This window comes from Artemia franciscana, chromosome 14 (assembly GCF_032884065.1).
Source record: "Artemia franciscana chromosome 14, ASM3288406v1, whole genome shotgun sequence".
In the NCBI taxonomy this organism is placed as follows: Eukaryota; Metazoa; Arthropoda; class Branchiopoda; order Anostraca; family Artemiidae; genus Artemia; species Artemia franciscana.
The window spans coordinates 23,705,985-23,724,790 of NC_088876.1; the positions used below are offsets into that span (position 1 = coordinate 23,705,985).

Consider the following 18,806-nt stretch of genomic DNA (forward strand, 5'->3'; position numbering starts at 1 on the left):
AGTCGAAGCATCTGCTTATCTTCGTTTTAATTTTTGTGAAATATTTTTAATTTGAAAAACTCATGTCTTCGCCTTCATAAACAAACAGAGAAGCTATTCTTAACCTCCTATGGCATATGGTTCATTGACTTTGGGTCCAAATTTGAATGTAAGGCGTCTTAGATGATGAATGGCACATTCGATTGTGTTAACCTTGTGCATGCACACTGTGAAGAAATAGGCTAATCCTTTCTAAAAGCAGTGAAACCTTTATGTTCATTTCACTGGAATAAATCTAGTTTATAGGCTTGTGCTATTTTTAAAAGTTGTTGATAGGTGAATGATACCTTCTAGATTGAATTAAAAGCACAATTCAGGCAAGGGCCTAGGAAGGTTTTTTTCAAGTAGGCTACATGCAGCCTAAGCTAACCACCCTTTTGTTGCTGGAATTATTTTGTGGTAAATGGTAAGGATAGTAGCTCTTCAAAAGGATACATTCTAGAACAAGAAGGGAGTTATTTTTAGACAACCAAATTTATGTTCATTTTTATGTAACAGTTTGCATTTTTGACAATTAGCCTAATCCCCCCACTCTAATGGTCTCATGTCATTAGGCTATACAGAAAAAATAAAGGTAAAATAATAGTTAATTGACGTCTTGCTATCTCAGAAAGGGTTTAGGTTAGGAAAATGAAAACTTTCAGGGATGAATCTATAGACTAAAGTATGTCCTGGGAAGGTATTTTGAAGCAACTACCTCCACTCCTCCCTCTAGAGGGCCCTGACCTTTAAAAACATGTGTGTTATAAAAGTGATACCTTGCAAATAGATCTTCTGCTTAATTGAAGTACAACAAAAAATTTTTCAGCTTCATAATTTTGCTCATTCCATTTTATAAGGTTTTAAAGATATGCAAAAACATTTCCTAAATTTTGAAAAAAAAAACATTGATATGGCTCAAAATTCTACTCAAATAACAGGAAATGTATTTTCAGAACAAAAGGCAGAGAAAAAGCAAATAGGCTAGTAACTGAAAATTAAGGTAAAATGTTGTTTTGTCAAAATTTCAATAGGTATAGACCTGTCACTTAGGCAAATTTCAGGGCCCTCTAGAGGGAGAAGGAGTTGAGGTAGGTACTTTAAAATACCTTCCCAGGACATACTTTAGCCTGTAGACCCATCCCTGAAAGTTTCATTTTCTTAACCTAAACCCTTTCCAAGATAGCAAGAAGTCAATTAACTAGAATTTTACCAAATAAATATAATTATTGATGAAAACAATGAAATATGTTGTGTATAATAAAGTGTAAGTCCCAAAATTTTGGTTAGCCTGAGGTAGTTCTTTTTTGGTTAGCCTTAACAAGAACATTAGGGCAGACATTGTTAACACATTCTGTATAATAAAAAGCATTGATGAAATAAGTACATCACAGTTCTTAACATTTAATGACCCATTATCACCCACATAAATTGTACCCTTCTCTTTCAAAAAGGAAAATAAGCCAACATTCATTTTACAGCAGGGTGTGGAAGCCATGGAATGACCTTCCACCTGAAAAATTTCTAACAGATGATATAAACATATTCAAAACAAAACTAGCAGAAATACATTTTCACAGTAAATCATTTTTAAATCATTTATAGTATTATTTGTCAGGATAAAATTCTAGTTAAGTGACTTCTTGCTATCTCAGAAAGGGGTTAGGTTAGGAAAATGAAACTTTTGGGGATGGGTCTACAGGCTAAATTATATCCCAGGAAGGTATGTTAAAATACCCACCTCCTTCTCCCTCTAGAGGGCCCTGAAATTTACCTACGTGACAGGTCTATACCTATTGAAATTTTGAAAAACAACATTTTACCTTAATTTTCAGTTACCAGTTGCATTTTCTCTGCCTTTAGTTCTGAAAATGCAATTCCTGTTATTTGAGTAGAATTCTGAGCCATATCAATGTTGTTTTTTTTCAAAATTTAGCTAAGTACTGTATGAACCAGAAATTTAGTCACATTATGAACCAGTTGTTGATAATAAAAAAAGAAGAAAATCCAACAGGTAAAACTTCTGAGCTAAGTACTATGATAACAAAAGATATATTGCCTGCTGTTAGATTCTCCATTTAATGATACCATTTCTAAACATACTGGTTTCTATTGTTGCAGTTATGTTGCAGCCACCCTCTTAATAGGGCAAATACAGCCTTATGCTATCTACAAAACTTTGCTGATTATTTTTCAGAGTGGCTGTATTCTTCACTATAAACTAACTTTTGGTATGATATAAGCACAAAAGATAAGCAAAATTTTGTATATAACTGGCTAAGGTATCATTTTAACAATATTGATATTCAAAGGAGTATTGAATTCATCTTTCACTGAATAAAAATGGTATACTTGTTTCTTCTATCTGATTACTTTCTTATGATTCAAATTTACCTAAAATTCTATATGATAAACTTTTTGCTATCTTGAAAAGTTGTAGATTCAGGCAAATGATACTTTCAGAAATTTATCCAGAACTTAAATTTTACAGCAAGGCATTTGAAGCATTAAAAGTTATTAAGCAAAGCCAAATGAACACATTTGTCTGGAATTAGGCAAAGCTAACTTGTAGCAAACTATAGAAATAAATTCATAGCACAAAAATTTGTTTTAAGCCTCACACCTTTGAATAACTAGGGTCAAAGAAAATTTGACTCAAATTACTTTTTCTTATACCAAAGCTAAAGACATGTTTTTATAAAAAATTTTGTACTCCTTATAGATTAGAGCTTGAAAACACCACCTCGAATTGTTGTTTTGGATCTAGAGAGATTCTCAAAAGTTTTATCCCTCTAGATCAAACTCAACAAGTCTTAGGGCAATCAATAGGTTTGTGAATAAACTTTCTTTAATATTATAAAAAATAGTTGAGGTAGGTGATTAAACCTCTTCAAGTTTTCAGGAATTGATATCTGAGTTGATTTCTGATACCTGCAATTACATTTCTCTGCTAGTTTCTTTGAGATATCAAATAAATTTTGTCTAGAAAGCAATTTCTAACATACTACTGAGATAGGAAGAAAACATCCTCTGGAATTTAAAAAAAAAACTATTGTTCCATGTGAGTAAGACCTTCAGAAGAAAGTCTATAGCTTAAATATACATCTGTAAATGTGAATTTTACCTCAAACCTCTCTTTCTTTTCTACTTCTAGACCTCAGGTACTAAAGCTTCTATGAAAATTGGTCCAAACTTAAAACAAAATTGATATTGCCATAGTATCTGGCTCAGATGGTGTAAACTGTATTTCAAAGAAAGACATACCCTTGAGGTCAAACTTGAAATGGTTTTCATCTTTGAGATGGGTAGGACATTACCTGTCATTAGAGGGCTCTTGAACCATTGTAAGTTGAAAAGAGCTTGGAAACTCCTTCCTGGATTGTATATTCATTCCTTTAAGTTTCTTTCAACTTGCTCTTTAAATTTTCTAGATAATTAAAAGAATGTAAAGTAGGCCTGTAGTTGCTTTTTTTCAAGTTTGCGTTTGGGCTTTTCTCTTGATTTCAATTCTTTCACGTCAATTTCTCTTTTATAAATAAGAAATGATATTTAGAATATATCTAGTCAAAATCAGTTTTCAAGTTTTCTAGAAGCCAATTGTTGCTATTAATAGTTCATTATTTGTTATTTTTAGGTCTAGAATGTTAGAAAATGACGAATTTCACATTGTATTCTTACTACAAACAGATAATGCTGAATTCCCTATTATCCAGAATTTAATAATAACAAAAAAATAACAATACTTATCAACTTTCAGGAAGTGCTCCTTGTATATCGCGAGTAATAGGACATATCCCACATCTGCCATTTTCAGTGATGATGGTTAATTGTATGTGGTATCTTAAATGGTGCACCACAGTTTATTGAGCCACACCTGTCCACTGATGACTTGAATGCATTCAGGCTGGTAGAGGTCTAGGTCTTTTCATTAAGGGAGTTCCATAGACTGACAAACCTGTTTGAAAAGAACTTGTTCTTTAATCTGGTGTTAGCTTGTTTCTGCAAAAGCTTATTAATTCATGAGTTCTCTTTGAATTATCTGGTTAGAAAAGCCAGGAATGGTATCCTCAGCATTTAGAAGCTTGGTTGCTGTTAATGTATTTGTGACAATACATTGGAGATGAGATGGGATGGATAAGGGACATAATAGAGGTCTTCAATATATTTTGTTACCCTCCTCTGGACTGATTCCATTGCTGTTTGGTCAGTCTTGTTGATTGGGTATGTGATACGAATTCCAAACTCTAGCGTTGGTCAAACTAGACTCTTATATAGCTTAGTCATAACTGCTGTAGAGCTGCTAGGGAATGTTCTTTTGATTAAGCCAAGTGTCAGATTAGCCTTGCACAATAGTTGCTTGTGCATGAATATGAAAAATCAACTTGATGTCTACCAGCACACCAAGATCTCTCTCCATGTGACTGCTGGGAATAACTTTGTGGGACCCATCATTCATACCACAATTCATATGGGATTGAATGTGTAGGTTTTTCTTCCCAAGGTGAAGAGTCTTGCATTTTGATACACTGCATTCAAGCATCCAAATATTAGTTCAGTGAGTGAATGCATTGAGGTCCAGTTGGGTTGACACAATATAATATTTTCCACTGTGTCTGTACAATCAATAAGTTTTAAATCATCAGCATATATATATATATATATATATATATATATATATATATATATATATATATATATATATATATATATATATATATATATATATATATATATATATATATATGTTTACCTAATACTGTGCCCTGGGGCACTCTATTTCCAAAAAGAAGAAAACTTTGAGAGAATTGCTCTGTCATCCTTGTCAAATATTTTAATCATCTGTTTCTGATCTGTTATGAATTGCATGACCCGCTTAACCACATCCTCATTCACCCCAATAGCTTGGAGCTTGATTTGAAGTTTTTTATGGCAGACTTTTTCAAACACCTTTACCAAATACAGTAGTATGATGTCAACAAGGAAGTCCTGGTTTAGAAGACTGGTGACATAATTGTAAGAATCACTTCAGCCAACTGACCAGACCTAAAGCCATGCTGACCTTATGAGAATAGTTTATGGGTTGTCAAGGGTTTTAGAACTGCAGTGTTAAAAATTTCTTCTTGTAGCTTCCTGACTGTAGAGGCTATACTGATTGGGCAGTAATTACTTGCGTCCTTTTTGGCACCACCCTTGTGTGTGGAGGTTATGTGGGGCATGTGTCAATCTGCAAGATACACTTATCATCAAGGGCAGAAGCCTTGAGTGTACACCATCAGTTTCCATGGATTTATTTGGGTTCAACTTTTTTTTCTGGCATGTCTCTACATCTATCTTATTGCATGTAATTGGGACATATGGTTTAAGGTGGTGTAGTTGAGTGGGTCTAGAAGAGATGATGATGATCAGTTCTATAGCACAACCATTATTAAAACTTGTTGCAAATGTTTTTCCAATGGTAAATAGTAAACCAAAACCTTGATTCTTATGTAGGGGTAACCGAAAAAATTTGTAACAAATATTCCTTCTATTAACCAATAAAAAAAAGAGTTAAAAAGGAACAGAAATACATTTAAGAAAGAACTTCCCATAAAACATTTTTGTCAAAGAGCTGCATTAAACATAAGACAACTGGAAATAAAGTCAAATAATGGCTCAGTTTTGAAACAAACATACATTACTATTTATAAATAGTGAAACCAAAAAAGAACAGAAATAGCAATAAATAATCAAGTTACGTCTAAAACAAACAGAAATTACCGCAGACAGGAGTAGGGCTAACACCCTCCAGCATTGTAAAGACTAAAAGTCATTTGCAGGTTACTGAAAACAAAATGCAGTTTAAATGTTTTCTCTTTTATAATGTTAATAAATGTAAACTTTCACAGACTTTCATAAATAAATTTCAGTGCTTATATTAAATTGTTAATGTTATTACAAATAAAAACTCACAACTCAATCTAAGAATATTTTTAGTAAAGTGCAAGTTACTAGTCTATTCAAGGCAATAGGGGTGTTAGAGCTCTACCCCTGTTTATAGTAGTGTCCTTAGGGTTGCACCTACTTATTGATAGCAATTTATTTTTGTTTGAATTAGTATTTGACTGTTTCCACTCTTCTTGGATTTAATGTAGCTCTTTAGTTATTTTTGAAAAACTTCTTTTGTGGATTTTTTTTAATGTAATTTTAAAAAAGGAGAAAACGTCCATATGTATGGTAGACAATATACCTATACATAAGAGAGACAGGGGAAAACTGCACCCCCCAAGGTGTGTTCAAGGCAATTTTTAGGAAAGCATGTCAAAATGCAGGGGAGGCCTGAAGAAATCTTTTTCCTTTTTATGGTACTTGGTATTTACCAAGTGACATATAGCAATCGCAATTTCTGTCTGTCTGTCTGTCAGTCCTGGTTTTGCTAGTTCAGGCACTTCCAGATAAGCTAGGATAATGAAAGTTAGCAGGCGTATCAGGGACCAGGCCACATTAAATTAGAAATAGTCACTTCCCTGATTCGACCATCTAGGGTGAGAGAGCAAACGAAATAGTTGAGAAGAATTTTATTAGCTGATAAAACAAGTGATTGTTCTTTTTAAGTGTGGCTTGTTGGTCTAGGGGTATGATTCTCTCTTAGGGTGTGAGAGGTCTCAGGTTCCTGGACCACCCCAATTTTTACATGAAGAAGATCTGAACTAGATACATGATCAATATAGCAATTGCTAAAAGTTGGCAGGTGTATCAGGGACCAGACCAGATTAAATTAGAACTAGACCTATGTTGCCTGAGCAACGTAAAGTGTTGCAGCAACTTTTGTCCGGCTTCGCCGAATAAAGTGTTGCAAGAGCAACACTTTGGTTTTGTTTCTTTGCTATCGGTTAAACGCTGAAGTTGTCAGCCTATCGAAGCTTTTAAAACGTTATGTTCAAAGAAGAACGCGATCAGTAATCACATGATCAAAGGCTATTCCTCAGCGTTGAAAAAACAACAATAACAAAAGAATATTGAAAGAAGGGACTAAATTGACTTTGCAGTCAATTATTGACTTTGCATGTATATCTCATGAAGGAATTTTTGTGTCAAAAAATGGACGACATATACTTTGCTCAGCTCATCAAGAGCTATCGATTGCCGTCGAAAAAAATTCTATCTGTCTTAGTTCAAAAGTTGATTTTTTTTTGCCGTAGGCCAACTTTCTAATGTCACCACTTAGAAAGGATCAAAAGATAAGCTCCGATTTCTTTAGGAATGACAGAACTTTTAAAGTTTAAGAGGTACATCTGATAAAATTTCTCTACCTCAATCCAAAGTCCGAAAAAAAAAATGATAAACCCAGCGGAAATCACGGCAGCACTTTCGGACCCGTGGGAAAATGCCGCTTTTTTGCTTCTGTAAATTTTTCTATTTATCACTCAAAGAAGATATATTGGCTGTGGGGCCGGATAACTGCCGCATATATTTAACACTTATAGATTTTAGTCCATCTTCAATTTGAAAGTGGTGCCTGCCTGCTTGCCTGCTAGAACGGAGCTTTGCACTCGAAAGCAGAAACATGGTTTGATGAAACGAAAGCTTGGCCACACAACTTCAGATACTCCTCTCTGACATAGGCTACATAACTCCACTTCACTTCGCATACCATAGGCTCTGACTCGTGGACAAGCAAAAACCATCCTTTTTGGCCCCAGGCAAGAGTTCTGCAGAGCTTTCCAAAATGTAATGCCATATTCATCAATCCGGCCTGAGGTCCACACTTCCCGTAAAAACCGCACAGGTTAGACCCTTACCAGTTTCCAGGAATAAGCCGACATCGGCGGCATAGGAAAAAAAAAACCGGGACAAAACCAGAGTGTTGCTCTTGCAACACAAATAGTCGCTTCCGCGACTCGACCATCGGGGGGGGGGGAGATGAAGGACGGTTAATTCGGAAAAACTTTTAAAAAAATGTATTTTTAACTTATGAACAGGTTTCCGTCTTAATGAAATTTGATACTTAAAAGGACCTCGTGTCTCAGAGTTCTTATTTTAAATCTTGGCTTTGGCGCTTCTGACCTTGTCACAAGTGCCTTATGAGCTCTTGGCTCTTGTTGATAAGTCCAATGCTCCTTTAAAAGCTTACTCTTTAGGGCGAACTGGGAAAATACTCTTTATGTTGACTCATTTTCAGGTATTGCAAAAGAAATGAAAATAGTAGCTTGTCTTCAGTAGTTTATCCTGGCTTTGGACCATAGGATTAACTAACCACTGGAGGATTAGAGGGATGAGGACAAGCTCCTGGTCCCTCTGAGATTACCTCTCTCAATAAATTGCACGAAAACATTAATATTGTACTTCCTTCAGTTATTAGACTCCTTGCTAGAAGACTGTTTCTGACTCGTCTCTTATAAAAGAAAGGTTAATTTAACTATTTTTCTCTAATTTTTGATTATTTTAAACAATTATATCTTTTCTTTATGCTGTGTTTGTCAAATATCAATATGCTTATTCTTTCTTCCTTTTTTAGAAGCAAAATGGATGGCTTCAAGACTCCAGGCTCAATGCCAAGACCTGTATTTTATGAAAGTCAAGGCCAACTTTCTACAAAAAAGGCTAGACAAGGACTGAAACGGGTAAGGCCTCCTAAAGCACCTGAAAAGGTACTTTCTGCAAAATTGACATCAAGTTCAAAGAAAGCCGCTGCAATTTCATTCCGCTCACAAGGTGATAGTCTCTTAGCTAGTCCATTCTATAATGAATGCACTAATGATAATTATTTGAACCAGTGTTTTGTGATTGAGTCGAAAATTGGATCAGGTGATTTTGGGGACGTTTACAGGGCAATATCAAAAGAAGATGGTAAACAATATGCCATTAAGAGGACAATTAGTCGATTTCGTGGCCTTGCAGATAGAGACCGAAAGTTGGAAGAAGTTCGTAAGAATGAAGTTATCGAACCCCATCCTAATTTGGTGCGATTTCATCGTGCATGGGAAGAAAATGATCGCTTATATATGCAATTAGAGTACTGTGAAACTAATTTGGAAGATTATGCTTATAAAAATAGTGATATTCCAGAAAGAGTAATTTGGTATTTTATGGTTGATTTGTTACAAGCTGTTAAACATTTACATGACCATGATTTTATTCACCTTGACATAAAACCTGAAAATATTTTTCTTAGTAGTAATGGAGAGTGTAAATTAGGTGATTTTGGACTTGCTTTTGACTTGAAGACTCAGGATCTTCAAACAGCTGTTGAAGGTGATGGACGTTACCTTGCACCAGAACTATTGACAGGACGGTTTACAAAACCATCTGAATGTTTTACTAAGGCAGTTGACATATTTAGTCTTGGAATGACAATGCTAGAACTGGCATGTGACCTTGATTTAAGCAATATAGCAATGCATGACACCATTGAGCAGATTCGAAAGGGGCGTATTCCAAAGACTTGTCGTCGTTATATTAGTGATAATCTGTTCAGATTTTTAAGTTCCATGCTAAATCCCGATCCTAATCAACGACCCACTGCTGATGACTTACTTAACAGTCATTATATGAAGTTTAAATTATGTCAGCGGAAATCAACTTTGATTGTAAATAAAGCAGCACGGTCAGTTATAGATTGTCTAAGAGGGATATTCTTATGGCTATGGAGTTTATTTGTTACACTACATGTAATCTGGTTTAAAGCGGAAACACCTACGCGCCAGATAATAACTCGGACTCCTGATGGGCACCCAAAACAACCAATAAATTTTCAGTTGGAGGACACCTATTCGGATGATGAGTTTCAGTCGTTCTGTAGAGGAAGTAGAGGAAGTCCAACTTCAAGCACTTCTTTTAGTTTGCCACCTCCTGTACTTCCTGTAAAAGATTCGCCTGATATTTGTAGGGTTGAAAATTCAAGTCAGAACTCATCTGTTGCCCCTCAACTGGGGAAAACGCCATTCATCATAGGTAGTGACTCACCAAGTCGTCACCTAAGTTCTACCCCAATTAAGCTAAGGACTCCAAGAAGAACTCCAATGCGTTTGCGGAGCTCAAATTCTTCAACCCCATCTTGCGATGGTAGGCCATCATTTCGTAGGCCTCAGTCATCTCTTCGTGAAGATGAAGAGTCTGGCACAAGTAGCTCACTGCTGCCTACACTCAATAGCTCAGTGCTATCAAATGCTAGCACAATAGAGCCCCGCAATTTATTAACGTCTTTTGATGCTTTTTCTGACTCTGATTAATTTCTGTTAATGATTTTGTTATATTATGGTTGCTTTGTGTTGTCTGAGCCTGATTTTATGTTTTATTTAATTTTTATAGATTCAGTTTAAATATAACGGAAGATAGGTTTGTATACAAAACTCTGTATTGCTTTAACTATTAGCTCTTGCTGTACTTGCACAAAGAGGGATAAAGGGAATTCTTTCTTACAGGAAAATTTGGTAGCTTAAACCTGAAACCAAAAAAAAATATCTGGTACTCCTCTCTTCCTCCTCTCTGAATTTTGATTGTTTTCCCTTTTCAATCTGACAACAAATTAGAAACTGTTAAATGTAAACAGAAAATGATTGTCTCAGTTAGTAACACTCATAGCATACTTGCATGCCACAGAAGTAAAGAGCTCATTTAAATTTTTACTGGGACAACCCTCATAAAAAGAATCATGACATTTGGGCTTATAATATACTTTTGTAAATATCTGTTGGAGAAATCCTCTTGTTTCCTTTGCAACGTTGGAATATATTTACAGCTCTTTGAAAAACTATTTTAAAGACAAATTCCACTTGTTCAATTCATTACGATTGTACCAAAGAGTTGGGATTGGACTGTATTTATTTTGTCAATACCTCAGAATTTTTAATTAGGAAGAAGGTAGTCTGATAAAGCAACATATTGGGTAAGTCATATTGAAACTGGGCATTCTAATCTATTTTTTAGAGGATCAAGATATATAATTTTACTAGCGAAGTCAAATAAGCTAGTGTAGTGTCAATTGGGAATCTGCTTTGGGTTTAGGGAAGAATTAGATACATTAGTTCCTCCTCTGCTGCCAAAGGCGCCCAGGCTAGCCAAGAAGAGCTTTAACTTTGGTTTTCTTCGTTTTTTTTCAGGAAATTTTTTGTCAGAAGCATACGAAATTTTCATATTAAATAACATACCCTACATAGCAGTGTCATTTTCAGTCGACCGCAATCCGGCTTGTCTGAATTTAAATCAGAAATACTTGATAAAAGTATTTTTAATTTCTATATTCAATTATGTAAACAAGAAGCATTAATACCTTTCGGATTCTACTGAAATGTTTAAAGAAATGTCCTATTTTATAAAATCAAGACCAATTCTTTCATTGTCATGTCCAATTTTCACCTATATTTGCTTTGAATATTCTTTTTGAGTTTTATCAAGGCTTTTTTGACTATTAAGTCTTACAGGGAAGTTTTGGGTCTTGCTATTAATTCTCTAGTGAAAAAAAAATGTTTTTTGAGGCTATGTAACGCTGATTCAAAAGATGCTCCTTTTAATACAGCTAAACATAGTCTAGGTTATTTATAGAAGTTATTTTTTAGGTTTGAATTGAATTCACGACCCGTTGTAAATATAACGGCAAACAGAGTATAATATCAAAAAGAGAAAGACGGAAAAAGACAATTAAAACAAAATTAAAATTCATAACATAATTGAAGCAGGACAATTATTCAAATAAAACGGGATACATTTGCTGCTTTAAACTGGAGCACCATGCGTGCCCATCGATTCGTTTATTATATACTTCAATGCATCTGCCGATGGCGGTCTGCCGAAGTAGCCCAAGGTGGGAGGCCGAGGAGAAACATTGAACACCAGTAGTGAATTCGCTGGAGTTGTTTTGCTTCCGTTACCGAGGAGGTACGCCAAAAACGTGCAAGGGACAGAAAATTTGGAAGCGCGTTTCTATTATACAGTTTAGCTAGTAGCCAGTGATTAATATAAAATTCATTAGAGGGTATGCTGCCGTATATACTGGACTTCTGGCGCTGTAAATGATTTTAGTTATTTTGAGAGAGTCGCTGATTGGATGGCATTGATATTTCGTTCCTAGTTTAGAAGCAAGATCAACTTAAGTTCTTCGGGAACTGGACCCCAGTTGAATAATGTGACGACTGAATTTTCAGCATTAAGCTTGAGATATATCTGAATATTCTCCACTCAAAATGGAAACCTTTTCCTCAAATGCCGGTACCGTATAGATGGGGTTAAAGACGTGATTCGCATAGGAAATAGAGACACATGTATGCCTTCTAACATGTAAGAGGAAACTGCTTGGGACTGTTCGTCCACGATACGATATTAAACGCGATTGGAGATGCAAGTGCACCCTGCCTTACACCACGGTGGACAGGTATGACTATCTCTGTAGTCGTTCCTTCAGGCATTTTGATTATGATGCTTAGATGAGTACTATATCATACAAAGTACAAATGGAGCTAGTACTGACCCCGCGTTTTTGAATTTTAATGAGGTGATGGACGTCGATTGTCGAATCAGAAGTACGACTGACATCATTTTTTCCACAAGTGCCTCTCCCGACTTATAAGTATCAACCAAAACTGATGACAGTGCACGAGCACAGCCTATTCCTTTCTGATACCCAAGTTGGTGTGGAGGCATATAAACATTTATCAGTATATTCAAGTGTTATCAGTTTCTAAGAAAGAAAAAAGTTCCAGTCACTGTTATTGGCTGACTTGATGAACATTCATCTAAGGGTTTTTTCTTCATAGAAACATCATAGTAAGAAAAAGGATGGAAAAAAGTAATAGTATTTGAAGTGGAGTTGTTTGTATGAATGAATTTGTATTTCAAACCCGCCATGTAACAAAAAAAGGATGGGTGGAGTAAAAGAACAAGAAAAAAGAAGTAAACTAACAAGAAAACTTCAAATAAAAAAACGCAAAACATCGGACATTCCCCAAACGGTACTCTAGATCAAATACGTACATACACAATCAGACCAGGGAGAGCTTTTACGCGAGAAGATTTTCGAGCTCGGGAAGCTGAATTAAAATATTGAGTAATTCGTGCTTATTCTCCAGGTAAGTATTTCTGGTGTAAAGAAGGAGTCAAAGGAGAAATTTCAGGCACTTAAAAAAAAGCTGACCTAATCTTTAGTTTATATTAGATAGCCGACCGTGAATTGGCAAAACATAATAAACAAATGGTAAAGCAACTGCTGAGTAAAGATGAGACAAAACTTTTCTATTAAGGCTGAATTTCAGTGAAGCTAGTTTAGCGCAACTTATTTTTTAAACCCGTCGGAACGCTGTCAACTATCATTATTTGTCTACGTTTTATATTAGTTCCATATTTACACCAAAGTAGGCCTACTTCAGAGATTGAAGTAGGCTCGTAAATGAGGAACTCTGTCTTAGCAGTACTGACCGAAAAACTAACAGATTTATACCCTTCTACAAGTAACTCAGGACTCATTCGAAGTGCATGTACGTTGGTGCTTAGCATTAGTAAGTCATCGGCATAGCATATAAGGCTCAGATCAAAAAATTCAAATACAAACCCACTGGTTATTTTCTTTATAATAGTGTGGATGATAATATTAAAAAGGAGGGGGCCCAGAACCAATCCATGTCTTACGTATTTTAAAAGGTGTGTGGGTGACGATAAACTCCGACAGTTTAACACGAACTGAACTATACGAGTACCTGTGTGACAAAAGGGCAACTGTATAAGGGTTAACTTCTTGGTCCAGGAGAGTTAGGAAGACCTGAGAATGGAGAACTGAATCACGTGTGGTGGAGATATCAACACTATATAAAAATTATGGGAGATCCCGAACGTGAGCTTTTGCCATTTTATTCATTAGCCGGTGCACAAACACGTTCTCTTACGAAAACCGAACTGGTATTCTTCACCTTTACATTCAAACACCATTCGGAAAGTAGTATGCTTTCTAAACCCTTACTTAAAAGTTCTCGGCACCGTCATGGGGCGGTAACTAGCGCACAGTTTAGGGTTTATCCCTTTTTTCAAAATGTTCGTAACGATACCACTACAAAAAGACTTAAGGACCGCTCCCGAGTCAAAACACATCCGGAGAAGCAGGTTGATGTGCTCAAGGTAACAAGCAGTGGCGACGCATTACGCCGGTGTTCGCTAACAAGTGCATCAATGCTCGGTGATTAGACAGCCTTCAGCTTCCAAGTAATATGCCATGTGACATTTTGCTTCACAATAAAATAATTCATTTTTTTCATTAAGAACTTTAGCCTATATTTGAGCTCAGTCCTGCTCTTATCTTCCAGAACCACGTTTTCGACTCAAAACATTTGTCATGCTCAACCAACTTATCTTTAGGTAAATTATCTGCCTGAAGATACTTATTATTTTGCTTAAAAGACTCCCCATATCATTAGGCAAACGAAGAGCTTGGACAGAAGCCTCCTCGGCTTGCGCAAGATTTAACTTGTCAACTGCTTGATTATGCACTTTTTTAGAAGCTCGGAATGAAGTAAAGACGGGACCGGAAAGAGGTCTGCCGCATTCACACCAAACAATGTACCAAAGCTTTGATCGGTGTTTTACATCTTTCACATGAGGATTTTTATTCCAAATCGTATTGCGGGCCCCTACTCGAATGCACGCTTCAGGAAAGTCTGCTGATTCTGCCACTTTCAAGCCTCCCTGAAAATTATTTTTCCCTTAAAAGAAAATTTTAAAGATTTTTTTTTTCATACCTTAAGGACTTGGTCCTCTTCCTTCTATGTGTGAATGACTATTGATATTTAAACACATACCATGATGCCGTACTCGGCAAGTCTGAACACATTTGTTGAAATAAAAACTGAAATACTAGTGTTTGTGGCTCAATTTAGTTACAAACTAATAAGTTATTTCTTTTTGTTACCATTATTTTTTTTACCACAATAAATTATACAATACAAACCTAACACAACTCCTACAAATCAATAATTAAACAATATAAATCTAATGCTAGGGTGTCGAACTATGCTTTAGTAAATTATACAGAACTTTGATTTTCCGTAGGACTCCGTCAAAATTGGCCTGATACAGATCTCGATAAAAAAAAATTCAGTCAATTTTAGCATAAAGCTCTTTCTTCACCTGGCTACCTTTACGAAAGGAACTCACTCGCACATCAAGGTGGTCACTCATGTTTAGCTCCGTAATGTTACGATTGGTGAGTGTGCGGTCTATGTTAGTGATGTTTCTGGAGTTGTGGATATAAGCAGGGTTGCCACTCGTAGTGATTTATCACTATTTCTAGTGATTTTTATATTGCTTAAACAAAAATGCCTAAATCAGCACATAAATCACTAGATTATTGAAAAAAATACTAAATCAATAAAAAAAATCACGAAAATCTAGTGATGTTTTCCATCGGGTGCCAAAGCTGGACGTAAGTATGTGAACTGTCTTCGAAACGGAAAGCTAGATCATTTGGTACACTGGACATAGATATTTCTGCAAATTTTCTAGGAGCTATGCCACAGATTTTCCATTATAAGTCGTCAGATATGACTATAAGCCAACTCTCTAGGTTTTCTAGAAGCCGTAATAGTTTCGTGCAAGCCTGGGAATACCGTTTTTCAGAAGAAATAGTGTTTATATTTGGGGGAGATAAATATTTACCAGGACAAATCCGTTAGCGCTTGGAATCTCAGTGGCGATACAACATTCACAAGATTCAACTTTCCAAAAACCAAAAACTTTACTAGCAATAAGGATTCTTCCCGAGGGCGTACCTCAAGAGTAAAGACGTGTCGCTTCCTCGATAAAAAGTTTTTTCTTGGCATTAATTGGAAGCAATTCGTTACGTTCAGACGTTACAAGGTGCTCTTGAAGGCACACAACATCAGTAGCGGTTTTAGGCCTCACAATCTGGCAGGGGGTATACCGGAGGAGTCTAAAAATATAAAATAAAAGACCAGTCACTGCATAACAACATATTTCTTGAGCATTTTGGCGACATAATCCAGTTTTCTTGTATTGTGCTCACAAATGTTGCGACAGATGATCGAGAAACTGTTCACTTTTGAGAAACAGCATTCTTTAGTGCGTTTTTGAACGCCGAATAGTTCAAACTATGGCTCGGGTGCAAGTTACTGACATCAGGGCATATTTTCCGAAGTTTTAAATAGCGAAGCGTGTATTAAAGTCAGGAATATTTGAAGTCACTTCAATTAGTGCGTAAACGTCAGACATGAATACATCAGAGGTTGTTTGAGTTCGTCTGTCTTTGACGAAATATTCGTTAAGACCACGAACTAGATAATTGATTATCGAGTGACCAGTACGGATTAAATCTTTATCGAAAAACTTTGGACCCTTGGTGACTATAGTGTTTTTGTTAATATCACTGTGTCTTAAAATAGTTTCCATGAAGTGGAAACCTGAACATTGTTGTTAGGCCACCCAAATCCAGCACAGAGTTCGATACAGGTTGTGCTGATTATCGTTTTGAGTTCAACCATGCTATTCTGGCGTAATACAATTTTGACGAACCCATATACAACACCCTTGGAACACGTAAGATGAAAACGCTTTAAAGTTTTGCTGTGTTGAACACGGAGAAGGAGAGAAAGATTTTTGCCGGACCCGCTCAGAACACGCTTCAAACCCGGTGCCTGAAAGCACAACTCAGATATCTGTATCGTTACCTGTTTGTATACGTTATCCGTGTTTCTTGATAAAGGCTTCTAGGCATTATAAACAACAGAAACAGATGCAATAAACTTTTATATGACCTCTATCGAATGTATCTATAATAATAATAATTATTATTTATAACCACAAAATACAATGATAAAACTGTGGAGTAAACAAAAAGAAAAAAAAACAAACAAAAAAAACAGTCATAAACATACGATTCTAATGCAGCATAAATAAATTAACGCAACTCAAAAAATGGCCAAAGAGGGTAAAAAATACCAACCATTTGCTGAGTTTTAAAACATCTGCAGATATTTGTTTCAGTCGCGAGGGCGCATGAACAATCCCAAATTTAGAAACACTTTAGGTTCTGGTACCACCAAGGCAAACGCAGCAGATATTTACAATACTTAAAATATCCTGAGCGTATTTTCTTCGTATCCTTCTGGCGAAGAAGGAAAGCAAAACCAGAAAGACAAAAAACAGTAGGGGTAAAAAAACAAGAATAAAGACGGCTAAGTTCTTTTCTGTATAACCGAAAAGAACTTAGCCGTCTTTATTCTTGTTTTTTTTTCACACGATTGGTTGAATTTTTTCCGTAACCAACCCGCATACTTTTCAGCACACTGGAGGTAATAGCAGAGCAAGTAGTCGAAAGTGACATGGAAAAAGATAGACCTAACCATTTGATATTTGTTGAAGATTTTATAGTCGAAGAACTCAAGCAAAGGGGTGATGCTTGTGGAGGACTCCCGAAACACAAAAAATCGCATTTGTCAGCATTAACTGAAAAGCCTACTGCATACAGTGCAGCTGAAAGCAGGTCAAAGTTTGCAATTAGACTATGTTTTGTCCGGCTAAGAAGCAGAACATCCTCAGCATAAGCAACGTGACAAATGCTTAAACTATCATTGTAAGAAACTGACGGTTGGAGACATTGGATACACGAAGCTAAAATGCACTTAAATATACACAGAGATAACCCAGCACATTGCCTAACGCCTTTTTTTTAACAAGAATATGCTCCCCTACCATACCCTTCCACTTCACCCTAACTGAAGAATTAGCATGCCAATACTAAAGCACGGAAACAACAGAAAGGTTAACGCCAGAGGCTGCTAGAGTAAACAAAACATTTTAATGAATTACATTGTCAAAAGTGCTAAATATATCAACTGTCAAACAATACAGAGGACTTTTTTGACCAACAGCTTGTTTCATTAGCCGACCCACGATATGATGATCTTGAACGCAGCAAATACCTTTTCAAAAATCAAGCTGGAAGGGCGTAAAACCACACTAGGAGCTAATGGCCAGTAGCAGCACATATTCAGAGCTCAATAGCAAAACAAGACACAGCTATAGGAAGGTAATTAGAGCAAGCACTGGGATCCTTATCCCTCTTAACAATGGAAGATATACAACAGGACAAAAAACTATCTGGCACAATGGACTGTGCCAAGCAGATCTGAAACAACAACGGCAAATGCTTCAGTAGTTCAGGACAATCATAAGTAAAAAGCTTGAAGCAAAGACCATCACTATCGAGAGACTCAGACTTATTCACTTGCTTTAGAGCTCGGAGTATAACACCAGATTCCACCGATAGTACTTGAGATTGATTGATACGAACTGGAAGGATTGAGTTTAGAAGCTTTGTAAAAGGGTTTTGGAGATTGACATTAAATGAAAGCAAAATATTTTTATAGTGGGAAACGAAATCACATAGCCGAAGAGAGGAGTTGATGGGGGGGAGCACTCTACACTGTTTATAACAGGATCCCAGGATTTCTTGTCCCAGGGACCATCCCAGGCATTTAGTCGCGCTCTACGCCGGGAATACTTGTACTCTCGTTTGGTTTTCTGCTTTATTTGATGGACTGAACCATAAGGAGGACGGTCACATGCGGAGCCAGAACTTAGCTTTTTGTTTAGCCATATTCACTTTAGGATCATCCTTCCATAACAAATTGCGAATACCCGTTCACACGTTCTCAGAGGGGACAGCTTTTTTAGCGGCAGACTTGAGGCAGACCACTATTTCCTGATAATACAAGTTGATACCTATCCGCGTTGAAGTTGTATATACAGATGTTTTAAAAAAGTGGAATGGTACTTTAATAGATAACAATAACTGGCACAATGTCAATACATAA

At 36.2% G+C, this 18,806-nt stretch overlaps 1 protein-coding gene across 2 annotated transcripts; it reads left to right on the forward strand.

The window, feature by feature from the left end:
- On the forward strand, positions 1–10,346 carry LOC136035479 (membrane-associated tyrosine- and threonine-specific cdc2-inhibitory kinase-like). 2 transcript variants are annotated; one of them, XM_065717292.1, is made up of 2 exons: positions 1–148; positions 8,513–10,346. In XM_065717292.1, the coding sequence occupies exon 2, from the start codon at positions 8,520–8,522 to the stop codon at positions 10,224–10,226; it is 1,707 nt and encodes a 568-aa protein (XP_065573364.1). In that variant the 5' UTR covers positions 1–148; positions 8,513–8,519; the 3' UTR covers positions 10,227–10,346. The 2 variants fall into 2 exon arrangements, with proteins under 2 accessions (XP_065573364.1, XP_065573365.1); XM_065717293.1 differs by lacking the exon at positions 1–148 and adding an exon at positions 3,344–3,362.
- The last annotated feature ends 8,460 nt before the right edge of the window (positions 10,347–18,806 follow it).

What these genes read in the sequence shown, in the direction of transcription:
- LOC136035479 (XM_065717292.1), top strand. Translation starts at nt 8,520, where the DNA reads ATGGATGGCTTCAAGACTCCAGGCTCAATGCCAAGACCTGTATTTTAT.